The sequence below is a fragment of the Ascoidea rubescens genome (genome assembly GCF_001661345.1).
Source record: "Ascoidea rubescens DSM 1968 unplaced genomic scaffold ASCRUscaffold_11, whole genome shotgun sequence".
In the NCBI taxonomy this organism is placed as follows: Eukaryota; Fungi; Ascomycota; class Saccharomycetes; order Ascoideales; family Ascoideaceae; genus Ascoidea; species Ascoidea rubescens.
Window position 1 is genome coordinate 158321 of NW_017962923.1, and position 20616 is coordinate 178936.

Below are 20616 nucleotides of genomic sequence, written 5' to 3' on the forward strand. Positions count from 1 at the left end.
ATTTTCATTGTTACACCATTTGCTATGTCCCCCAAATCGTTAAATTCAAGGGTATTATAATCTTTATTAGCTTTACGAATATCTAACATCGTTGACTCACACACTGGTACAACATCTTTAGTATTAATATTTCCATTAGATGGTTGGTCAAGGTGAATTAAAATAGTTTCTGATGAATTGTTTGTGGATGTGCCAATCAACTCTGGCTCATGTTGGAAGCTCTCATCAACTGTCTGGGTCAGAGAGTTAGCTGTCATTTTCCGTTTGTTAGCAGGACGATTAAAATCATTATGAGTGTATATAAATATGTTTTTATTAATAACGGGTTTATCATTGGCAGAATCATTATCACCATCATACATTGAATCTTTTTCAAGTTGTCCTTTCAAAAAATTATTAACATCGATTACTTCATTTTTCTCCATCATCTTAAAAAATGATTCTGGTGATTTAGAATGAGTTCTTTCAATGAGTGCTGCACCAAGCTTAGCAAACTTATATGAGTTTAGGAAAGTGATATCATTGTGAATATCAGTTCTGAATAACCTGTCTTTGTAATACCAGCATTCCAAACCATTTCGGTTATCCGAAAAACCAACAAGCACTGCTGGGACCATCGGATTATGATTCTTTGGTAATCCAAGTTGCTGTAGCTTTTCTTGTGATAATTTTACTAATACATCACTTCCAAATTTGTGGATGTGATCATAAGTTGGTCTCTTCCCAAATAGTATTTCTAATGGTGATTTCGCTTTCACTCTGTTGGGTATTCGATTTTTGATGTACGACGCCCAAACCAATGCTTTATCAAAGAGGCATTGTGAGTTTCCGGAGCCTGTTGGAAGAATTAAAGAAGATGCTATGGTTTTTAAAGTTCTATTCATACGTTCTGCAATGCCATTCATTTCCGGTGAGTATGCAACTGTCTTTTCTAGACTGATGCCTTTTTCTTTAATGAAATTGAGTAAATTTTGATTGAGGAACTCTGTGCCATTATCTGAGCGTAAGACAACTGTTCTGTGCCCAGACTGTGTCTCCAAAAACCTGGGGTTATTTGCAATTGTTGAACTCACTAGGTTCATAGATTTTCCATCTATAAAATTTATCATGGAGTATCTAGAGAAATCGTCTACCATGATAAGATAGAATTGATTTTTGCCTCGAATGAGGTATGGTCCCCCTAGATCCATGTGTACTCTTTCTAAAGGCGTCTTAGCTGACTCATCCTAGAATGACACGAAAATCAAACGTATTGTAGGAACTGTAATTGCTACCGACTGATAATGATTCCTCTTTGAAATCAATTCCCGGAGTGAGCCTTAGAAAGTTTTCAAACTTATAATTATTATTTATAATCTCAAATAAATTTACATAACCGAGATCATTAATTTCAGGGAAGGTGGTTCCATAGGATTTCTGGAATTTATTGTTAAATGTGTCAACATTGGCATATAATAATCCGTTTAATTTTACTGCAAATCGGTCAATTGCAGTACAACCCTCAAGTAACGAAAGACCATCGCTATCGCCAGTGTAAGTAAATCCTGCTTTTACAATATTATTTGTCGATAAAATACTAATGGAAACATCTTTGGAATATAAAACATGTCGAATTAATATTTCTTTCGACCCATTAACACGGATAATCATATCACCTATACCTGATGACACTAGAGATTCAGAGTTTATATCTGAAGACGATAAGTATTCGGTTTTCTCAGTGAAGTTTGTTAACCAATCTTTGTGGTTGACAATGGAATGTGTAGCTCCCGAATCAATAATAAGACGATCCATTGATGATTCACTTTCAAATTCTTTGAGAGTATGTAAGGTTGAAAGTTCTTTGCTGATCCCACTGTTATCTTTATAATCGTTGAAGCTATTGTCTTGGTGCATAAACAATAGATTGATTGACTCAATGATATCATCTGTCTTTTCAACAGATATGTTTTTAAAATATTTCAGTTGGTCTTTCGTGGTAGAACTACCAACGGAGTTTCTGTCGGTTTTGTTCAATCTTGTTAAGTGTAATTTCTTTTCTTGGGCTACTGAAATGGATTTGTTTGTGTTATTATTTTTCCCATATCTTTTATTCCACTTTTTGTTTTTGGTTTGTCTAAAATTATTCTCCCTAGCTAGTATAAAGTCAAGTTTGCGTTGACAATCATTATTACCATGAGATGCTTTTCCACATTTTTTACATCGGCCATCAAATAAAACACTATAGTCATAAGATGTTAGTCTAACTTGGCCTTCATAGGAATTTTTATTTGACCCATTATCAGAAATAAAATTGATAGATGAAGCGTTGTTTGGACCTCTTACAAATACATCATTTGAGAAATGTTTTTTGTTGTTTGCAAATGCAAGAATCAGGTTTCAATTGATTGGTTGATTATTTACGATCGCTTGTTCTAATAAGTAGCAGAACTCATTCCAACCAGGGGTATGCAGATATAAAGAATAAGCGACATTAAATTCTGGAATCCCTTTGATTAATTGGTATACCTGGGGAAACTCGTTTTCGGCTGTTTTGTGTGCAGTGTAGTTTCTTTTGATAAAACCATCAAAGAACTCAGATTTTTGGGGTACAACCATCAAAGTTTTAAAACAATTGTTGATTTTGCTTTGAATATCTTTCGTTTGCATATCAACAGCATTGTGCAAAATTTCAAGTAGTGTGTCTTTGCGACTTATAATTGATCGTGGTGAAGACTCGAAAGTTTGGTAAACAGCATGAATTATTTTTCTATGAATCAGATTCCAGACCGCTTGACTCTCAGCAATTGTTAGACCATCTTCAACAACTGATGAATCTGCATCCATTACCATTTTCATAAATGTAGGATCAAGAAACTCATTGACATAATCAATGGTTTCTAAGACAAAAATAATTTGTTGAGACCACTCCCTGCTATTTGAACCATCTGACTTTCTTTTGGGAACTTGTTTTAAAGCATCATCAACTTTGAGCTTACACCATAAATCGATAGTGAATTTACGTGCCTTAGGCCCACCAGCAGAAATAATCCTTTTGACATCATTGGAATCCTCTTTTAGTCTCACAATCTCTTGGGAATCTACCCTTTCTAAGGTGTAACGAAAGGAACAGATTGTAAGACTACAGAGTAGCAAATATGGCTTATTTCCAAGGGGAAACGAGCTTTCCAGACGTCACGTTACCCACCTTAGAAAGGGAGATTCCCAAGATAAACAGTGGTTTTAAACATTGCTCATCGTGAAAACGAAAATATGAGTGGTAATGTGAGAAACAGTTGCTACTAATATGATATTTTGTATAGGATTATCAAAATGGTATTATGGTTCAAAATATATTTGATAGTTTCGATTCTTATTAGTTTATTCATTATCGTGCTCATAGCATGTAAGATACCAATGGTGAAAAATTGGAGGATGACACGGTTCCATAATACTGTTGGCAATGAAATCAAATTGAAAGTCAAAAGAATCATATCAAAAATCAGTGAGAAAATTAATAATCAGAACCAATTGAAAATGGTACGAGATTTTATTGTTTTAAAAGTTTTTGATAAAATGAAGAATTGGATGGTTCCATGTTTTTATTTAGCTTTAAATCTTACAATGTTTAAAGTTTTTTTTGATGTTTGTTATTTGGCATATTTAAAAGAGTATAAAATACAAATAACAACATTAATATTGAATTTAAATTTGTCATTTTTTTTGGTGATTTTTGTAAAGGCTAAAGAATTGACAGCTAGAAACTATGAAGAGTACCTGAAAGTGTTTTCGAATGATAATTTGATTTTTTTTGATAATAATTATTGCTTGAGTTGTTCAATTTTCAAAATCAGTAGAAGCAAGCACTGTTCAAATTGCAATAAATGCATAATTTATTATGATCATTATTGTTTATGGGTGAATAATTGTATTGGAATGGGGAATTATAAATTTTTTTTAAATTTTTTATTTTCTAACGGATTGATATTAAGTTATGGAATGAAATTGGTTTGGGCACAGGTAATTAATGTAATAATCAAAGATTATAATGATCATAATGATAGCGAACTTGTTATTAAAGGTGTTTTAAATAAAATCAATTTTATGGTGATTAGTTTTGACAGCGATAAAAATAAAATCATCGTTTTATTTTTTTTGATGTTTTGTTTTGATATTGTTGTGATATCATTTACACTTTACCATATCTATATGATTAGAGCTGGGAAAAGTAGCAGCGAAACAGATAAATGGGATTTCATACACCACTTGATTCAGGAGAAATTGCTTTTCCAGTATCATCCTAAAAGCGAAGAAAGAAAGATTGGGCTAATTCGGAATGAAACTAATGACGAGAAAAATGTTTATACCAAGTTCATTGGATACCAACCTTTGAACCAGGAAACAATGTATTTCGAAAAGATTAACAATGAAACGTATCTTACAATCGATGGAGGTTTTGTGTTGCGTGGTGCCGAAAATATCCGAAAATTGACAATGGTAACGAAAGAGAACGAGGTGCAAAATATATACAACAAGGGATGGTGGAGTAATTTGAAGCAACGCTTGAAATGAGAAACAAAAGAAGCTGAAGAAGCGCTTATAATGAGAAGCAGAAACAGCAGAAGCAGCAGAAGAAGCGGTCTGCACGTGATGGTATCGGTTATCACATGCCAATTCTACGTCTTCCGTTTTCTTGTCTTCTTTTTCCTTTATATTTAGACAGATTCCTCTATTTTACATCTCCAAGATTCAATTTGTAATCTGATCGAATCTAATCTAATCAAAACACAGTAATCTATTTTACAATTTCAATATTCAATAAACATGAAAATAGATGATATATTCTTAATAAGACATGCTGTTAGAAGTGACTTGTTTACCTATAATCAGTTGTTACAAGTCTTGATTCGATTAGCCACCCTAAACCCCAATTCAAACACTCCCCATCAGCCAGATAATCTCAACTTCACCCACTTGCTTCAATTCACTGTTTCTTTTCTAAAAAAATATAATATCATTAACACCAGCTTCCAATCCATCATTGACTGTCCGACTTCTTCTAACATATCAAAGATAATTTCTCTATTGAAAAAATTAGATTGTTCTTTTCATGGTGATTTTACAGCTGACTTGAAAGTTATTATAGACAGCGCTAACAATCTTTCTGGTAACACTACCATTATAAATGCAATAAACTTTCCATTATTAGATTTTGATCAGCTAGGTCTATTACAATCTTACTCTATTTCAAATCAAATCGTTGATGTATTATTCACCAATAACCAAAACACTGAGATAAAATATAATTTTGTAGTGCATACTTCTCCTTATTTAAGATGCATTCAAACATCTTACTATTTATTAGAACATCTAGCTTTTTTATTAAACCACAATAACAATATTACAAACTCTACTTATTCATTCACATTAAAAATCGACTCTTTCTTATCTGAATATCATTATGATAGTAAATTGGACGATGAGAATAATTTATTTAGTTCAAACAATAACAATATTAATTCAGAAATAATATCTTCTGCTCTTCAATTCTTATCTAGTATACCAAAGAATCATAATATAACTTTTGCTTTCAATTGGGATCCAAACAAATTTCATAACCACTATCTCTTTAATGAATCACTATTACAGTTTAATATTAGATGCTATAATGGAATGTTTAATTTATTAAATTACTATTCAGAAAAAATCATTGATATTAAAGATAATCCACCTCAAAAAAATATTCTTTTACTTGTTACCCATGGTGCTTTAATTAACAATTATTTATCAAAATTTCTAGATATAGATAATATAGCTAAAGTTAATGATGATATCATTAATTCTAATCTTAGTTTTAATTTTAATTTCAATTTTGATCCCAATGTTAATGATGAACTCGGTTATAAATACTTGGATATTCCTTTTGCTTCTTTAAATTATTTCAAGAATTGTTCTACTTCAAAAAACCATGAAAACAATTTGTGGTTTTTATCATTTTCATCTTCTCCAATTCCCAATGTAATTTATAATAATTCTGTTGATATTTACAATTTGAAAAAGCATTATATATCAAAATACTTCAAAAATTTTAAATTTAATAATAATAATAATGATAATAATAATAATAATAATAATAATAATAATAATAATAATAATAATAATAATAATAATAATAATAATAATAATAATAATAATAATAATAATCATAACCCTAATAATGATAATGATAATAACGATGATCATAAAGATGATGAAATTAGAGACAATTATAAATATTCACTGCCGATTAATTACAAAACCACAAATCAAAATTCTAATCGGTTACTTGGAGCAATTAATTCTCAAACTAACACTATTAAGAACCCTATATTTGGTGGATTTAAATTCAATATATCAAATTCAATTGATATGTTTAATGAAAAAACAAAACAAATGAAAAAAAAACATCATAATCCTAATCTGAGACAGATTTCTTCGATAATTAAAAACAATACTGATAACAATAAAAAAAAAACTAGAGTCCTTGAAAGCAATTCGAATATTGCTAACGATTTGTCTGCTTTTATAAAAAATGAGTCCAAGGATTTGAAATCAAATTTTACTAACACATACAATAGGGATTATTTATATAATAATGCTTCTAAATCTTTTCATAAAACAAAATTAAAACAGGAACTTCTTGGAAAGGATACTGATTTTGGTCTTGAAAGTTTCAATTTATTAAATAATTTTAAATTTAATTATAATAGTAGATCAATATCAATGTCAGCCTGTGGAAACAAAGTTTATCAAGATGGGGATTGTAATTCTGATTCTGCTGAAAAATGTTTTGTTAGAAATAATTTGGGAAACCAAACAAATAATACACCTAAAAGAGATGAAAATGAAGATAAATGTTATAAAAATAATAATTCCAGTAATGAATTTTTAAATGTAAAGGTTAATAATAGAAGAAGATCTAAAAGTGCTGGATTTTATATTCCTGACAGTGATAATGACAGTAGTAGTGAATCCGAGTCCGAATATGAAGCAGATGAATACGGTATTTCCAAAAATCAAATTGAAGTTTCCATTTATCCAAAAAATATCAATGTTGATAATCTTGATAATTTTGATAATTTTGATAATTTTGATAATTTTGAAAATAAGGTTATTGATTCTCATTTGAACTCAATGACTTTGCAAAACCAAAAAATTCCTGAAATTAACATAAATAGTAATGGATTTGAAAGTGATGAGTATTCAATTATTAATAAACTGGAAAATTCAAAAAATAGTAGCAAATCATCAATTGCAAGCTCAAATTTTGGAAATTACACCCGATTAGATGATATTGTTGATTCTTCTGCTTTTTGCAATGGTAGTCAATCCGACACTAAAAATAAAGTGCTTGAGAATAAAAAAAATGAAAAATTTAAACAAAGTTTAATTGAAATCAAAACAGAAATTAAAAATAAAGATAATTTATTAAAAAGTTTGAATTCTTTGGATCATTTTGTTAATTCAAATATAAGTGCAGGTGAAATCAATAATAAACAGATACTTAATATTTATTCGTTTTCTGATTTGACGTTTAAAGATGAAAAATTGATAGGCTTAATCGATTTCACTTCATCCAATGACAATTTTAATAGTGATACGAATGATACTAATGAAGAATTAAATGATATATTTGGTACAAGTATTAACGATGACTATCATAACTTTTATATAAACAATAACATTTCGAGAAACCAAGCACATTTGAAAACAGAGAACGAAAAGGAATCAGAAAGGATTAATATTAAGAATCAACTAGTATCATATAGTCACGATAGTATAAATATCGATAATTACAATAATGAAGGAATGGAATTTGTTTCAAATGTTAGTAGCAAAAATTCCGATTTTTCTGATTATTGTTCTTTGACTGATTTAGAATCTATTTCATCACAGGTAGTACTTAATTCGGATTATAATACTGAAGATGAAGAGGATTTTGATACTAGTAATAGAAAATCAAATGATAGTCAATCAAATGATAGGCGATCAAATGATAACAATAGTGTTGATTTAGTTTCACTTGACAGCAATAAAGGTAAAAATGAGATAAAAGAAGTTCATCTAAAATGTATAAATGATAAAGCTAGCGATTGCAAGAGTGAAAAACCAGAACAGCTAAAGAAAAATAGAATGGAAAATAAAGAAGAGCATAATCATGAATTGGGAGAAAATATTAAAGAAAACAGTATTGACAAGCACTCAAGCATGGTGATTGTTCCAAGTGAAATCAAAACAAAAAGCAAATCTGTCAGTAAGGCCAAGATTATATTGATTAGCAATAATAATAGCACTATCAAGCTAGATCTTGAAGAATTCTCGAGATATAATAAAAACGATGACGGTTTGAATGAGAGTGAGATGTCAAAAAAAAGAAAAAAAGCTGGAATTGAAAAGAATTACACGCTAGCAAAAAATGCAAAAGAAGCCAGTGGAAAAGAGCTGCATGGCAGCAAAAGAAGATACGCACCCAGAATGGATTTGAGAGTGACGTTGGTTCCCAGTTTGAGTGACAAGCATGAGTATGTATTTGTGTAGAGATAAGCGCGTGTGAATGCATAAACGCACTTGCGCATGAAATCACGTATAATTACTGGCACGTGTGTTACTCACCCGGTCGAATGGTCGGAGGCAGCAGCGTCCACGCGCGGCTCCCAAGGTGCCCACTTTTCCGCTTCTTCTTCCTCTGCTGTCTCTCCTGCCTCTGCTGCCCATGGCTAAATTATTTAATCGCTCCTTGCCCGAGTCTATGGTTGCTCATCACAAAACGCTGCGTTCTGCCGACAAAGAGGAAATCTCCAAGATCGAGTCGCCAAACAACAAAATATTAAGACAACAAAGAAAGCTTGAGAAGCGCCAGAGACAACGATTGTTGAAACGAAATCTCAACCAAGATGATATCTTGCAGGTCGGCTCTCTTCATGATGGAGGCACCATGTTCAAGACTGCTGTCAACGACTCTCCATTCTATAATAACAACTGCACCGATAATGACCATAACATTGATGACTACACGAATAACAACACAAATGTTCTTAATTCCAACGATAATGATAACAGTGCCAATAATAATACCCTTTCCAATAGTCACAAAAAGAATCTGAATATTGGTAATTTAAATATACTTGAAAGATTTCTATTATGGCTATTCACCAATCCAAATTCTGATAAAATTTTAAGCAAAATCGACACTCCCAATATTACTGATACAAATATCAATATAAGGAATTATCAAAAAATGAACATTTATAATTATTTGTTTTTTTTTGGAGGTCGAATCAGAACAGTTAATAATTTTTTCAAAAGGCCTTATATAATTATAACCATTTTATTGATTTTTGTTCCTGGGTTGTTATATTTTATATTTTTATCCAAGTGGTATTGGAATCATATATCTCCAATATTAGTGGTTTTTTTCGCTTACTGTTGGCTTATTTGTTTTTTTTCGTTTTTTAAGGCTTCAACAACGGATCCTGGTGTATTACCAAGAAATTTAAATATAACAGACAATTTATTTCAATTACCTGATGAGTATTTTAATACAATTAATTTACCGGCTAGATCTTTGTTTTATTCAGATAATTTACATCATAATCCAAATTTTCAAAATAACTCAACTAAAAACATGTTTTCCTTGAAAAACCCCTCCCTCTCTGTTAAATATTGTTCAACTTGTAGAATCTGGAAACCACCAAGAATTAGCCATTGCAGTGTTTGTGACGCTTGTGTCATCAATATGGATCATCACTGTGTTTGGTTAAATAATTGTGTTGGCTCAAGAAATTATTTTTATTTTTTCAATTTTTTACTATTTTCCTCAATTTCAAGCATTTATTTGAACACATTGGCTTATTATTATCTTTTTAACTATAACCATAACTTATCAACTATAGAGACCATTAAGCAAAAACCAATATCGATTATATTGGTTGTTTTTTCTCATTTAATAATGACTTATCCTTTACTTTTATTATTATATCATTTTTATCTAAAGGCTTTGAATTTGACGACAAAGGAGTACTTGAGAAATTTAAAGACAAAAAGACATATAAAAAAACAAAATCTAAATGCTAGCAACAATGAACGCCAATTTTATGATACTTATATTAATGTTTTCACCACCAAGAACTGCTTAGTTAACTTAATAATAGGAATTTGCCAACCAAGAGGTATTAATGTTACAAGCCCAAGAGAATATTACACCTACGATCAAACCTTTGATAAATTGCCCAAAGCAAGAAACTTTACAAAATCCAATGATCAATAAACATTTTTTTAATATACAACTGTAGAATTGTCTTTGAAAAGCAGCAAAAGCAGCAAAAGCAGTGCACATGTACTACTGCATACACATGTGTGATAGTGCACCACCGCGTTCTTGTGCACACGCGGTTTGTTTGGATATATCTGTTTTTGTGGGAGGTGAATTAATCTCAACAAATTCAACCACCACTGCTTTCAAACTGCTCTCTTTATCTCCACAGTCCAGCAGCATCAGTTCTACATTTTGTCCATATGAGTGCTCATTTGTCGCTTTTGAAACCTTTGAACACAGACAATGGAATATATTACAGGTCCTCATCCCCTTTTAAAAAGTCAAAAGCCATCTACAAATCTCCCAAAATAAAGTTATCCAACAAAAATTATAGAAGATACTCCAAACAAAATGTCAACTCTATCTATACAATTCAGAATGATTCTTCTTTCACTATTGATTCCACAGATTTGAACAATGGAAACTTAGTTTCTAAAAGTAGAGAAGATAATTATAATAATCAAAATCGGAATCAAAACATAAACCAAAATCAAAATCAAAATCAAAATCAAAATCAAAATCTAAATCTAAATCTAAATCAAAATCTAAATCAAAATCTAAATCATCACAACCATCAAAATAAAAACAGTAACAACATTACTAATAAGAAATTCTTTAAAAATTCTAAGAATTCTAATAATAGCCCTATATCTCAATCAAGTTATGCTAAAGACTCTATTGAATATAAACAGCACTTGGTTCGAAAAATATTTTTTCCAACTGCTTCTAAAGATTCAAATTTGAATGACTTTTTACCTGCTCTAACTTCCTTTGCGGTTTTAGATTTAGATTTATATTGCTTTTTAGGACTTTTGTTTAAAAATTTTATTAATGAATGGTATACAAAAATTACTGATGATGAGAGTTTTTTGAATGAAATTATCTCAATAGTAGCTCACGTCACAAGAAATCTAGAAAGTAGAATAAGATCTAATTTAAATTTAATTAGTTTAATTTTTGATAAGATTCCTTATATTTTAAACAATCATTTATTGATTTATTCTTTTTCTAAAAGAAACTTTAATACTCAATTATTACCATTTGAAAATTTGCTGGATTGTTTTAATTTTTTAAATCCACATCCTGCTTTATCTCCCTCTTTCCATGATTATTTTTACAATAAACAGTCAAATGATGATATTGAATTTAGTTTTGATTTAAATGGCTTCACCGATAATATGTTAGAAAATCAATATTTACAAATTTTGAGCAAAGGACTAACTTCACTCATTTTACCTTTCGAAGATTTGGACTCAAAAGTCACAAGTAATTTTGTTTCCATATTATTAAATAAATTAGTTTTAAATGTTATTGTTGAAAAATTATCTCAAACACACATAATTTATGAATTATTAATCACTTGTTGCGAAAAGATTCAAGAAAATTTATCAAATGATAATCAAAACAATATGAATCAGTTTAATGAGAAAATTGATAATAAAAGAAGTTATAAAGATATTGTTATATCATACTTTACTTCTATTAGTAAATTAGTTGCCAATGCAACTAGTTCCATTGACGTCAAGAGTATTATAATGAATTTTAAGAATAACGGGTTTAAGAATTCACTTATTAATAATAACAAAAAAGACAATAATTACATTTTAGATTTTGAAAAATTCAATAAAAATAGTTTGGATAAAAATAAAAAGGGCCATCAAAAAGTTTTGCAAAATAATAATGTTAATTCAAATTTTAAAACAAAAAATCTGTTCAAAAATATCAAAAACAGTGATAAATCTAGAATTGATAAAACTATTCCAATTACCAGTCGTTATATTTTCAAGTTTTTAAATAATTTTTTAAACTTAAGTGATGAAAACACCTTTTTGGTACTAATTTTTAATCTATTGAATAAGGGTATATTATTATATGACGAAATGGATTGCAATAATAAAAATAACGGTCTTTACAATGATGATAGTAATTATGATAACATCAATAATAATAATGATCATAATGACCATGATGATCATAAAGACTCTAAAGGTGTTATTAACACTTTTAAAGAAGACAAAAAACCATTTCGGAAAGAAAATAATTCAATAAATAAAAATAATTTGAAAACAAAAAGTCTGAATTCAAAACAGAAAAAAAATAATGTAAATTATTTGAGTAAAATTTTTGACAATTTATCAACTAGTAGATTAAAAATTAGTTTGAAATTAAATAATCTAATTAATAATTTAATTGAAAGATTGATAATCGACAAATTTTTAAAAAATGAGGAATTTTTAAGTGAAATGGTTCAAATTGGCAGAAATGTTCTTTTTCCAAATGATAATGATTTAGGACCACCTCCTATTTTACCGAATGAAGAAGAATTAAGGCTATTAGAAATAAAATGTTTTAATATAATGAAACAAACAATACCAAACTGGATAAAGATTTTTATATTAAATGACAGGATTTCAAAAACAAACAATATAAATGATAAAAGCTTAGATGATCACGAAAAAGAATTTGAAATTGAATCCAAAACTGATATTAAAATTTACAATTTTTTGGAAAGTTTCAAAGAAGTTAAGGTTAATAAATACTTGATATACAGGTTACTTGACTTAGTATTTATCGAATTGTTTCCCGAGCTAAGTGAATATAGTAGCGAATATTTAAATAGTTTGTATGATATATAATAAATTTTATATACTGCTAAAAAGAATCTTGAATCTGAAGCTTTGTAAATTATATTGTAAAAATCATAATTCATTTAATTCTTGTTTAATCCAAGAAGGCAAATCACCTTTGGGTTTATTTTTGGTTGTTTTTTTTGGTATTAAGTCTTTCCATACATTATCAAAATTCCAAATAAGAGGAGCATAGGTTTTGACTTGGGTTAGACCAACCTGTGTTAAAGAAAAAGCAGAATGTAAAGCGATTTGCTGAGGAAATGGAGGTGAGATATGATGAGCCGACAAAAGATTAGCTGAGTTAAATTTTTGATTGTAAATAGAATAATTATTCTTGTAAGACAGCGGGAGAGAGTATTTTTTGTCTCCAAGAATATTATAATTAATATAATTTAAATGTTTTCTAATTTGGTGTTTTCTTCCAGTCAATAATTCTAAAATCATGCAATTGCTGTTTAATATTTTAAACTTTGTTGAGGATGGTTTATTATCAATTGGTAAATCAATTAAACCAAGAGTATTCTGAGGATTTAAAAATTTCAAATGTCTCAATGAGGAGCTATCAAAATTTTTGTCAATTATTTCAACAGCTGCTATATATTTTCGTTTTATCAAATGACCCGAATTCCCACCTTTTACTAAATTTCTGTTAAATTTGGAAGTTGTAATATTATTTTTGGATATTATAAGAGCACCAGAAACGTTGTAATCCAATCTGTTAATTGGTTGCAATTCTTTTAGCATTAAATCTTTATCATTAATGTTTTGAAACGAATCTGAGTCTTCAAAATTACCTAAAAAGTGCTGATGATATAGTAAAGGGATAAGACATTTTTCATTTAGAACAAAATCCTTGAATTGGTCTCGAGTTTGAATACCCGGATCGAAAAAACGTTTATGTCTTTTGAAATAGGCATTCGAAGTATCAGGAGGCTGCGAATACAAAAAGGGAGGTTTGTTGACAATAAGATAGTTTTTGCAATCATATAAAATTGGAATAAAAGTAGAAAACTTTGTAGGCAAAGACATGGCTCTCATCCAAAAACACCACTCAACAGCCAGAAAAGGATAAAAGAAAAAAAATAGAAATAATACTCTTCTCTAAAAAACACGTGCCATGGATTAAAGCGCCAAAGCTGCTGAAAAACGCATGGAAGCATCAGTTTTGGAAAAACGCGGTAATTATAAGAGAGCCTAACAATAGAACTTTGTACCGTTTACACCACTCTTCTCTAGGGTTACAATATACATGGCTCCGAAGCCAATTCGTGCAGCCAGAAAAACAATACATCAGAAAATTGGCTGCAAGGACAGCAGAAAGCAAAACAACTACAATTATAATATTTTATTTTTATTATCATGAATCACCTTAGACCGATATAAAATTATATAAAAGGCGTTGCAATTTGATCAATTTCGAAAGAAAGGGATCAAGTCTTCCAATACATATTTCTAGTTCTGTTCGTGTTTACATAAAAAGCCCTAAATTACGGTCTTAGAGTGTAAGCCCCTGAGAATTGGAATACAGGAAGCCTACGGTTACGACCCACGAAGGTCCCTGCGCAAAACAGCACACCTTGATGGTCATGTGTCAGATGAACCATACTGATGGCTTTCTGCAAGAGGTATAGTATATGCATTTGTGCACTTTTGCACGCGTGTAGTGCCGTTCAAATGCAGAAGAAGCGGTCTTGTCTCGGATATCTCAGCAACTGTATTTCATGTGGGGAGTTTTACACTTCACAAAGAGAGAAAGGGCACCGAAATGCTATGCAGATTTTAAAGAATATTGGTAAAAAACACACTGGTTTGATAAGATTTAAAAGAATGAAGAATAAATCCTGATGTAAATATTTAGTCCATTTCTTTAGTTATGGTTGTGGCTACTTCTAAATTGTTGCTCAGTATCTGGACAATTGTTTAATAAAGACTTAATGTTGATAACACTACCGTTTTGTCGACTGCTTATTTGGCTATTGGGGTTTCTCCTAAAATTATCCTTCTTATGATTATTATCGTTGTTGGAACACTTGGGTTTGTTTAGATATCTGGGATGTAGAAAATTATCAGAGTGATAGTCAGCAATAGCAGATGAGATTTTATTACTATTTTGGGAGTTGCAATGAGATTGATTTAGTTGAATATCGTCATTATCATCATCTTCATCGTTGTCATCATCATTTAGGATGGAATTAATGGTCATGTTTATGTTCAGATTTGAACTAGTTGGGGTTCTATAGTAGTTTAAACTGGAAATTCTAGGTGAATTTAAAACAGCAGTTTGCTTTACTTTTTTATAGTTCTGTTTTTCAGCGGAATTTTGATTTGAATTTTCATAATACCTTTGAGTACTGTTGATACTCGATTTTCTTTTAGAAGGATTTTCTCTGGCTCTAATGGTCTCAATGTTGTGAGTATTTAGATGATTATTTGAGAAGTGGTTTTCGTCAAAAGAGCTTAAGTCATTATCACAGGATCTATTATTAATAACGGTATTAGTAGTTTTATTGTCATTATTATTATTATTATTATTATTATTATTATTATTATTATTATTATTATTATTATTATTTAATTCAAATACAGCACTATCATTGATAAAATTATCCGGATTGAAATTATTAGGGTTTGCAAGGGTAGGAGGAATATTAGTATTAATAAAATTATTTGAAGGAATTGAATTATCAGAAATAACAAAAGAAGAGGGAGAAGTGCATGCGGAAGTGGAAGTTGAGGCACAAGTAAGACTAGTCAATTCGGGTATACGAATATTTTTAGTATCAGAAATGGTTTTCTCCGAAACATTTGAGTAATTCAAATCTTCAAATTTTAAACTGTTTTCAATATATGAATCTTTTAAGACTTTTAGAAAATCAATTAAAAAATGTTTTTCAAGGAAATTTTTTGGATCGATATTGTCATGCAAAACCTTCAAGGATAGTTCAAAGGCTTTATTGACTTTAGCGGCAGAATCAAGTAAACTTAAATCTATACTTCCAGTTTTTTTGTTTGGGGGTTTATTACTATTATGATTATTATTATGATTATTATTATGATTATTATTACTATTATTATTACTATTACTATCACTATTATTATTACTATTATTATTACTATTATTATTATTATTATTATTATTATTATTAGTAGTAGTAGTAGTAGTAGTAGTAGTAGTAGTAATAGTAGTAGCAGTAGCAGTATTAAAAGTATTTGAAATGATTTTATTTGTTGATAAATCATAAAAATAGTTATAACCATCAGATTTAAAAATTTTATTAATAATGATATCTTTTGTTCTATTGATAAAACGATCAACCCATCTTGAACCCACGTAATGCAAGGTAATAGTATTATTTTTAGTTGGCACAGGGTATTTTTTTAGATGTCTTTTAGCATGATTGGGTCTTTGTTCAATAATTTCATCGACCATATAGTATAGTTGCAATTTTTTGATTGATTTTCCGTTATCAATTAAGGCTTTAATTTTATTTTTCAAGAGTAATTCCTCTTCATCTGTTAAAGATCTGTTATGAGTATGAGTAGATGAAGATAGATTTGGGGGGTTTTTGATGATGAGTTTTGGTAAATTTGTATGTGCATTATCATTTATAGCAGTGTTACAGGAGATAGAATTCTGGCTATTATTAATAATATTATTGTTATTATTGTTATTATTGTTATTATTGTTATTATTGTTATTATTGTTATTATTGTTATTAGTTGTTGAGTTGAGCGGGTAGGTACAATTTGAAAAAGAGTAACTAGGATTAGTAAGAAATAGGGCAGAAGAAGCAGGTGTGACAACTGAAGAGGGATGTGGAGGTTGAACAAGAGGAATAGAAGGAGGAAAAGAAGTGGTAGGGGCAGTAGAAGCAATAGAAGCAGTAGAACACGAGCAAACAGAAGGAAGAGTGGTAGAAGTGGAGGTGGAGGCGGAGGTGGAAGTGGAGGAAGCCGAGGCAGAAACAGGAGCAGAAGTGTAGGAAGAACTGAAGTTGTAGTTGCAATTTTGATTGTAACCGGAGTTCAAGTTCAGATTGTGATGAGTGGGAGGAAGGGAGTGAGGATCGTATATATAGTTGCTCAGATTAAAACTGTATCGAAGGGGTAGATAAAGATGAGAAAGGGAATTCGAGTCTAGAGAGTGATTGAAAGAGTTGTTGGGAGGAGGATCATGACTATAATTGGCGAAATTTGACCTAGCCAACAATAGTTTTTTCCTTGATAGACAAGTTCCTTTCTTGACTTGAAATTTCATCTCTATTTGCTTCCAAGTTGTTGAAGGGAATTTATCTTTATACTCTAAAGCCTGTTGAATTCTAAACTCTCTCTTTGAGGCGTCAGCCTTGGAGTCCTTATCAGACATTGTTGAGGCAGATTAAAGTAGAGCAGAAATAAATTGGAAGGAGGAGTAAATATATATGGAGGAAAAATGATGCACCAACCCTGAAAAATAGCAAGAAAGCAAAGCGAGGGCAGCAGGAGAAGCGACAGAAGCAAGAAAATGGGCCGAAGCAAGAGAAGCAGGAAAGAGAGAAGGAAAGGAGCGAAAAAAGAAAAGGCAGAAGTGAGAGAAGAAAAACAGAAGAACAATCGAAGGAAAGAAGAATATTTATAGCTGGCAGCGTTCGGCTGTTCCACCTTATTGAGGCCCGCTGGGGATTCGCAGAAGATGGAAGCTTGAAGTTTGAGCGCGGCCGCCCACGCAGGTAAGTTGTCCGACGCCGTTGCCGACCGGCAGGGTCCTGCGCCGACAGCCGTCTCGGTCACATGGCCGTTGCGTGCCCGGGGCTGCGCCGGGTCACGGGCACACGTGTCTTGGTGGGATGGAGAGGACGCAAAGCAGCGACACAGAGGAAGCAGAGGTAGATGCTGCAGACTCTCCACCAGCTGTCCGAGACAATGTCCACAAATATGGTTTTGCTGACTGTGCGCAGCGCCTTCGGTGTTCTGTCTTGCTCCTCTCTTTTTCTTGCCTCTTCCAGCGTCCGTTTTTACTCGGCTGCTGCTTCTGCTGCTTCTGCTGCTTCTGCCGATATTAACTACCAAGACCCAGAGCTATTGAGAGACCCCAAGAGGTGGATTCTGTCCCGATACACTTCTTCCCAGATCTTCGAATTGTATCGTCATCGATACGCTCTTTTGAGTCATCAGTACACAAAATCTCAGGATGAGTTGGATGCTATATTGTATGCTTTCAAAAATCTAAAAGACCTGGACAGTCGTTGGTCTCCACAAATTATCAAAAAAATCTATAATTTGGACAATTCTCCCACAGACGGCGACGCTGCTCTTGAATACTACTTGGGCTCTTTTTCCTCTTCTAAAACTGACTTTACTTTGCCCAACTATAAGTATGATGAATACTCTTCTATTGCTACCACTCTAGTCGACCAACATCGCGATCTAAGATACTTCAACAGAGTTATTGCTTATGAGGCTCCCTTGCTAGCAAAATATAAAAAGCCTTATAAAAAGATGCATCCGGTCCAAAATCCAATAGTAATTAAATACAATAAATGGATTGGTGAGGAAAACCATCCTCTAAACTCAAAGATATCAGTTTATATTGATTTGGATCCTTTTTTTAAAAATTTGAAATTCGACAAATATCAAAAACATAAATTCTTACTATTAATTTCTCAAAGATACAATTTCGATAAAAATCAGCTCAAATTTTCTTGTAATAAATTTTCAGATTCTTCCCAAAATGTTAAATATTCTATTGACATTATTAAAAATTTAATCCGTCTATCAAAATCCGATCCTCAGCAACTTTATGATTTGCCCTTGGATAACAGATACTTTCTTGCTACAAAGCTCAGAAAACGTAAAAACCCTTTAAATATTGCTAAAGCCCATCCTTTCCCAGAAGAATGGAAAAGACTCGATCTTGCTCCAACTCCAAAGACAGATTTAATTAAACAATTTGCCGACACTTTTATTGGAAGACCTCAAGATTTTGTTGCTTAGTTACTGTCGTGCTTGGTTACTTTGGGGCTTTATATAATTTTCCTTTATTGTTGCTTGGTTTTTTTATAAAATATGTAAATATTATTCAATAGTTTAAATTTATTATATACTATTATTTCTAATACTAATACTAAAAAATGAAAGAAAAAATGAAAAAAAAAATAAAAAAAAAAATAAAAAAATAAATTATGTAAAAGAATGCAAAATAATGGAAATCACAAAAACTCATGTCATTTGTTGATTAAACACTACTCAACCTTTCTTCTTTTACTTCTTCTTGTTTTTCTATCTTTACTTGAAATTTCATCTGAAGAAAATTTTTCTAGAACTTCAATCTGTTGATCACTCATCTCAGCATCTGAAGCTTGAAAAATTGAGTCATCAAGATCAATGTTTATCGTATGACTACTATCATCACTATCGTCGCTGCTGTCAATACTCTCATTTTCCTCATTTTCCTCATGGTCTATATGAATAGTACGGCCAAAAGTATCATCCGCATTCTCAACGTTGCCCTTATCTACTTGTGAATTATCTGTTTTTAAAGAAACACTCTCATCATCAACATTTAAAGTAAGAAACTGAGATACACCACCACTAAGATATACTTCGGGAATTGAAATGTTTGAATAAGTTGAAGGAATAGTATACGAGTCTTTATTGGCTAAATATTTGAGTTTTTCAGTTTGATAAAGAACAAAATGTTTGTTATATGCATCTTTCCATTTCAGTTTTTCAGTTTCTGGTAATTCACTCCATTTTGTAGAAACTAATTGAGTTACAACAATACTTGGTAATGTGTCTAAACCAGCTTTACGTCTTTCTAATTTTAATGCCTGTCTGAAAAAATTGCTAAAAGCAAAATATGCAGTTAATGGTTTTTTTGGAGCATTTGGATCTCTATCGATTCTTCTCTTTTTTAGCAATGTTTTTAGTGGAAGGATGGTAGATGGAATATTTTTGGTTGAGTTTCTGGGTTTAATATTAGTTGGGACAGAAGATCTGCCATTTTTGTAAGCAATTTTGGAAGATCTAGGAGTTTTCCTATTTTTAGCACTGATACCATTATTATTATCTTTATTATCGTTATTATCATTGCTATCTTCATTGGTATTCTCATTATTATTGCTACTATTGTTACTATTGTTGTTGTTATTATTATTATTATTATTATTATTATCTTTATTATCTTTATTATCTTTATTATCTTTATTATCTTTATTATCTTTGTTATTGTTATTGTTATTGGTGGTTTGAGCAATAGAGCCAGAGATAACAGAAGAGTCATCAATATCACTTAGGACAGATTTATTGGCCAACGGTTTGGAAGATTTAGAAGATTTGGAAGATAGATTGTTGGGATGAGAATTAACGGTGGGAGACTTTGGGTTATGGGAATTGGAATTGGTATTTCCATTTTCGTCTAAAAGAAGAGAGTCAAAAGTTGCATGGAGAGCAGAGGAAGATTTTGCAAGAGAAGATAGAGAGTTAATCAAGGTTTTGACAACCAAGTCATTATCTGAATCGGGTTTGGAAACTGAAATATTATAAAACTCGATTGTGTTTGTTGCAACATTATTAGCAGCGTTGGACAATTCAAACAATGATGCGACCAACTAGGGGAGAATTGATGTTAGCAGTTGGCGAAAAAAAAGAGAAATAGAAACAGAACTTACAGCA

The 20616-nt window shown here is 30.9% G+C and overlaps 10 protein-coding genes across 10 annotated transcripts; 6 read left to right on the plus strand and 4 right to left on the minus strand.

The window, feature by feature from the left end:
* Positions 1-2379: 2379 nt before the first annotated feature.
* On the minus strand, positions 2380-2832 carry ASCRUDRAFT_71524 (uncharacterized protein; the record flags this gene model as incomplete). The annotated part of the gene is made up of 1 exon (XM_020191959.1): positions 2380-2832. One exon carries the CDS (start codon positions 2830-2832, stop codon positions 2380-2382), a length of 453 nt encoding a protein of 150 aa, XP_020045871.1.
* Positions 2833-3234: 402 nt separating this feature from the next.
* Positions 3235-4995, plus strand: ASCRUDRAFT_109626 (DHHC family palmitoyltransferase). The gene has a single exon (XM_020188726.1). It carries the CDS (start codon positions 3313-3315, stop codon positions 4549-4551), a length of 1239 nt encoding a protein of 412 aa, XP_020045872.1. The 5' UTR covers positions 3235-3312; the 3' UTR covers positions 4552-4995.
* Positions 4678-8644, plus strand: ASCRUDRAFT_109587 (uncharacterized protein). The gene has a single exon (XM_020188725.1). The coding sequence runs from the start codon at positions 4804-4806 to the stop codon at positions 8554-8556; it is 3753 nt and encodes a 1250-aa protein (XP_020045873.1). The 5' UTR covers positions 4678-4803; the 3' UTR covers positions 8557-8644.
* Positions 8645-8731: 87 nt separating this feature from the next.
* On the plus strand, positions 8732-9197 carry ASCRUDRAFT_71527 (uncharacterized protein; the record flags this gene model as incomplete). Its single annotated transcript, XM_020191960.1, has 2 exons — positions 8732-9128; positions 9151-9197. The coding sequence occupies 2 exons, from the start codon at positions 8732-8734 to the stop codon at positions 9195-9197; spliced, it is 444 nt and encodes a 147-aa protein (XP_020045874.1).
* A 62-nt stretch (positions 9198-9259) lies between these two features.
* Positions 9260-9823, plus strand: ERF2 (palmitoyltransferase ERF2; the record flags this gene model as incomplete). The annotated part of the gene is made up of 1 exon (XM_020189741.1): positions 9260-9823. A coding segment is annotated over one exon (564 nt), but the record flags the coding sequence as incomplete, so codon positions are not given.
* A 650-nt stretch (positions 9824-10473) lies between these two features.
* Positions 10474-13001, plus strand: NVJ3 (Nvj3p). The gene has a single exon (XM_020188727.1). It carries the CDS (start codon positions 10534-10536, stop codon positions 12967-12969), a length of 2436 nt encoding a protein of 811 aa, XP_020045876.1. The 5' UTR covers positions 10474-10533; the 3' UTR covers positions 12970-13001.
* PUS5 (pseudouridine synthase PUS5) lies at positions 12899-13998 on the minus strand. The gene has a single exon (XM_020193675.1). The coding sequence runs from the start codon at positions 13990-13992 to the stop codon at positions 13033-13035; it is 960 nt and encodes a 319-aa protein (XP_020045877.1). The 5' UTR covers positions 13993-13998; the 3' UTR covers positions 12899-13032.
* A 503-nt stretch (positions 13999-14501) lies between these two features.
* ASCRUDRAFT_76951 (uncharacterized protein) lies at positions 14502-17527 on the minus strand (the record flags this gene model as incomplete). Its single annotated transcript, XM_020193676.1, has 1 exon — positions 14502-17527. A coding segment is annotated over exon 1 (2495 nt), but the record flags the coding sequence as incomplete, so codon positions are not given.
* A 338-nt stretch (positions 17528-17865) lies between these two features.
* Positions 17866-19080, plus strand: RSM24 (mitochondrial 37S ribosomal protein mS35; the record flags this gene model as incomplete). The annotated part of the gene is made up of 2 exons (XM_020189230.1): positions 17866-17880; positions 18073-19080. 2 exons carry the CDS (start codon positions 17866-17868, stop codon positions 18934-18936), a joined length of 879 nt encoding a protein of 292 aa, XP_020045879.1. The 3' UTR covers positions 18937-19080.
* A 488-nt stretch (positions 19081-19568) lies between these two features.
* Positions 19569-20552, minus strand: HMO1 (Hmo1p; the record flags this gene model as incomplete). Its single annotated transcript, XM_020189605.1, has 2 exons — positions 19569-19850; positions 20310-20552. Coding segments are annotated over 2 exons (525 nt in total), but the record flags the coding sequence as incomplete, so codon positions are not given.
* Positions 20553-20616: the final 64 nt, after the last annotated feature.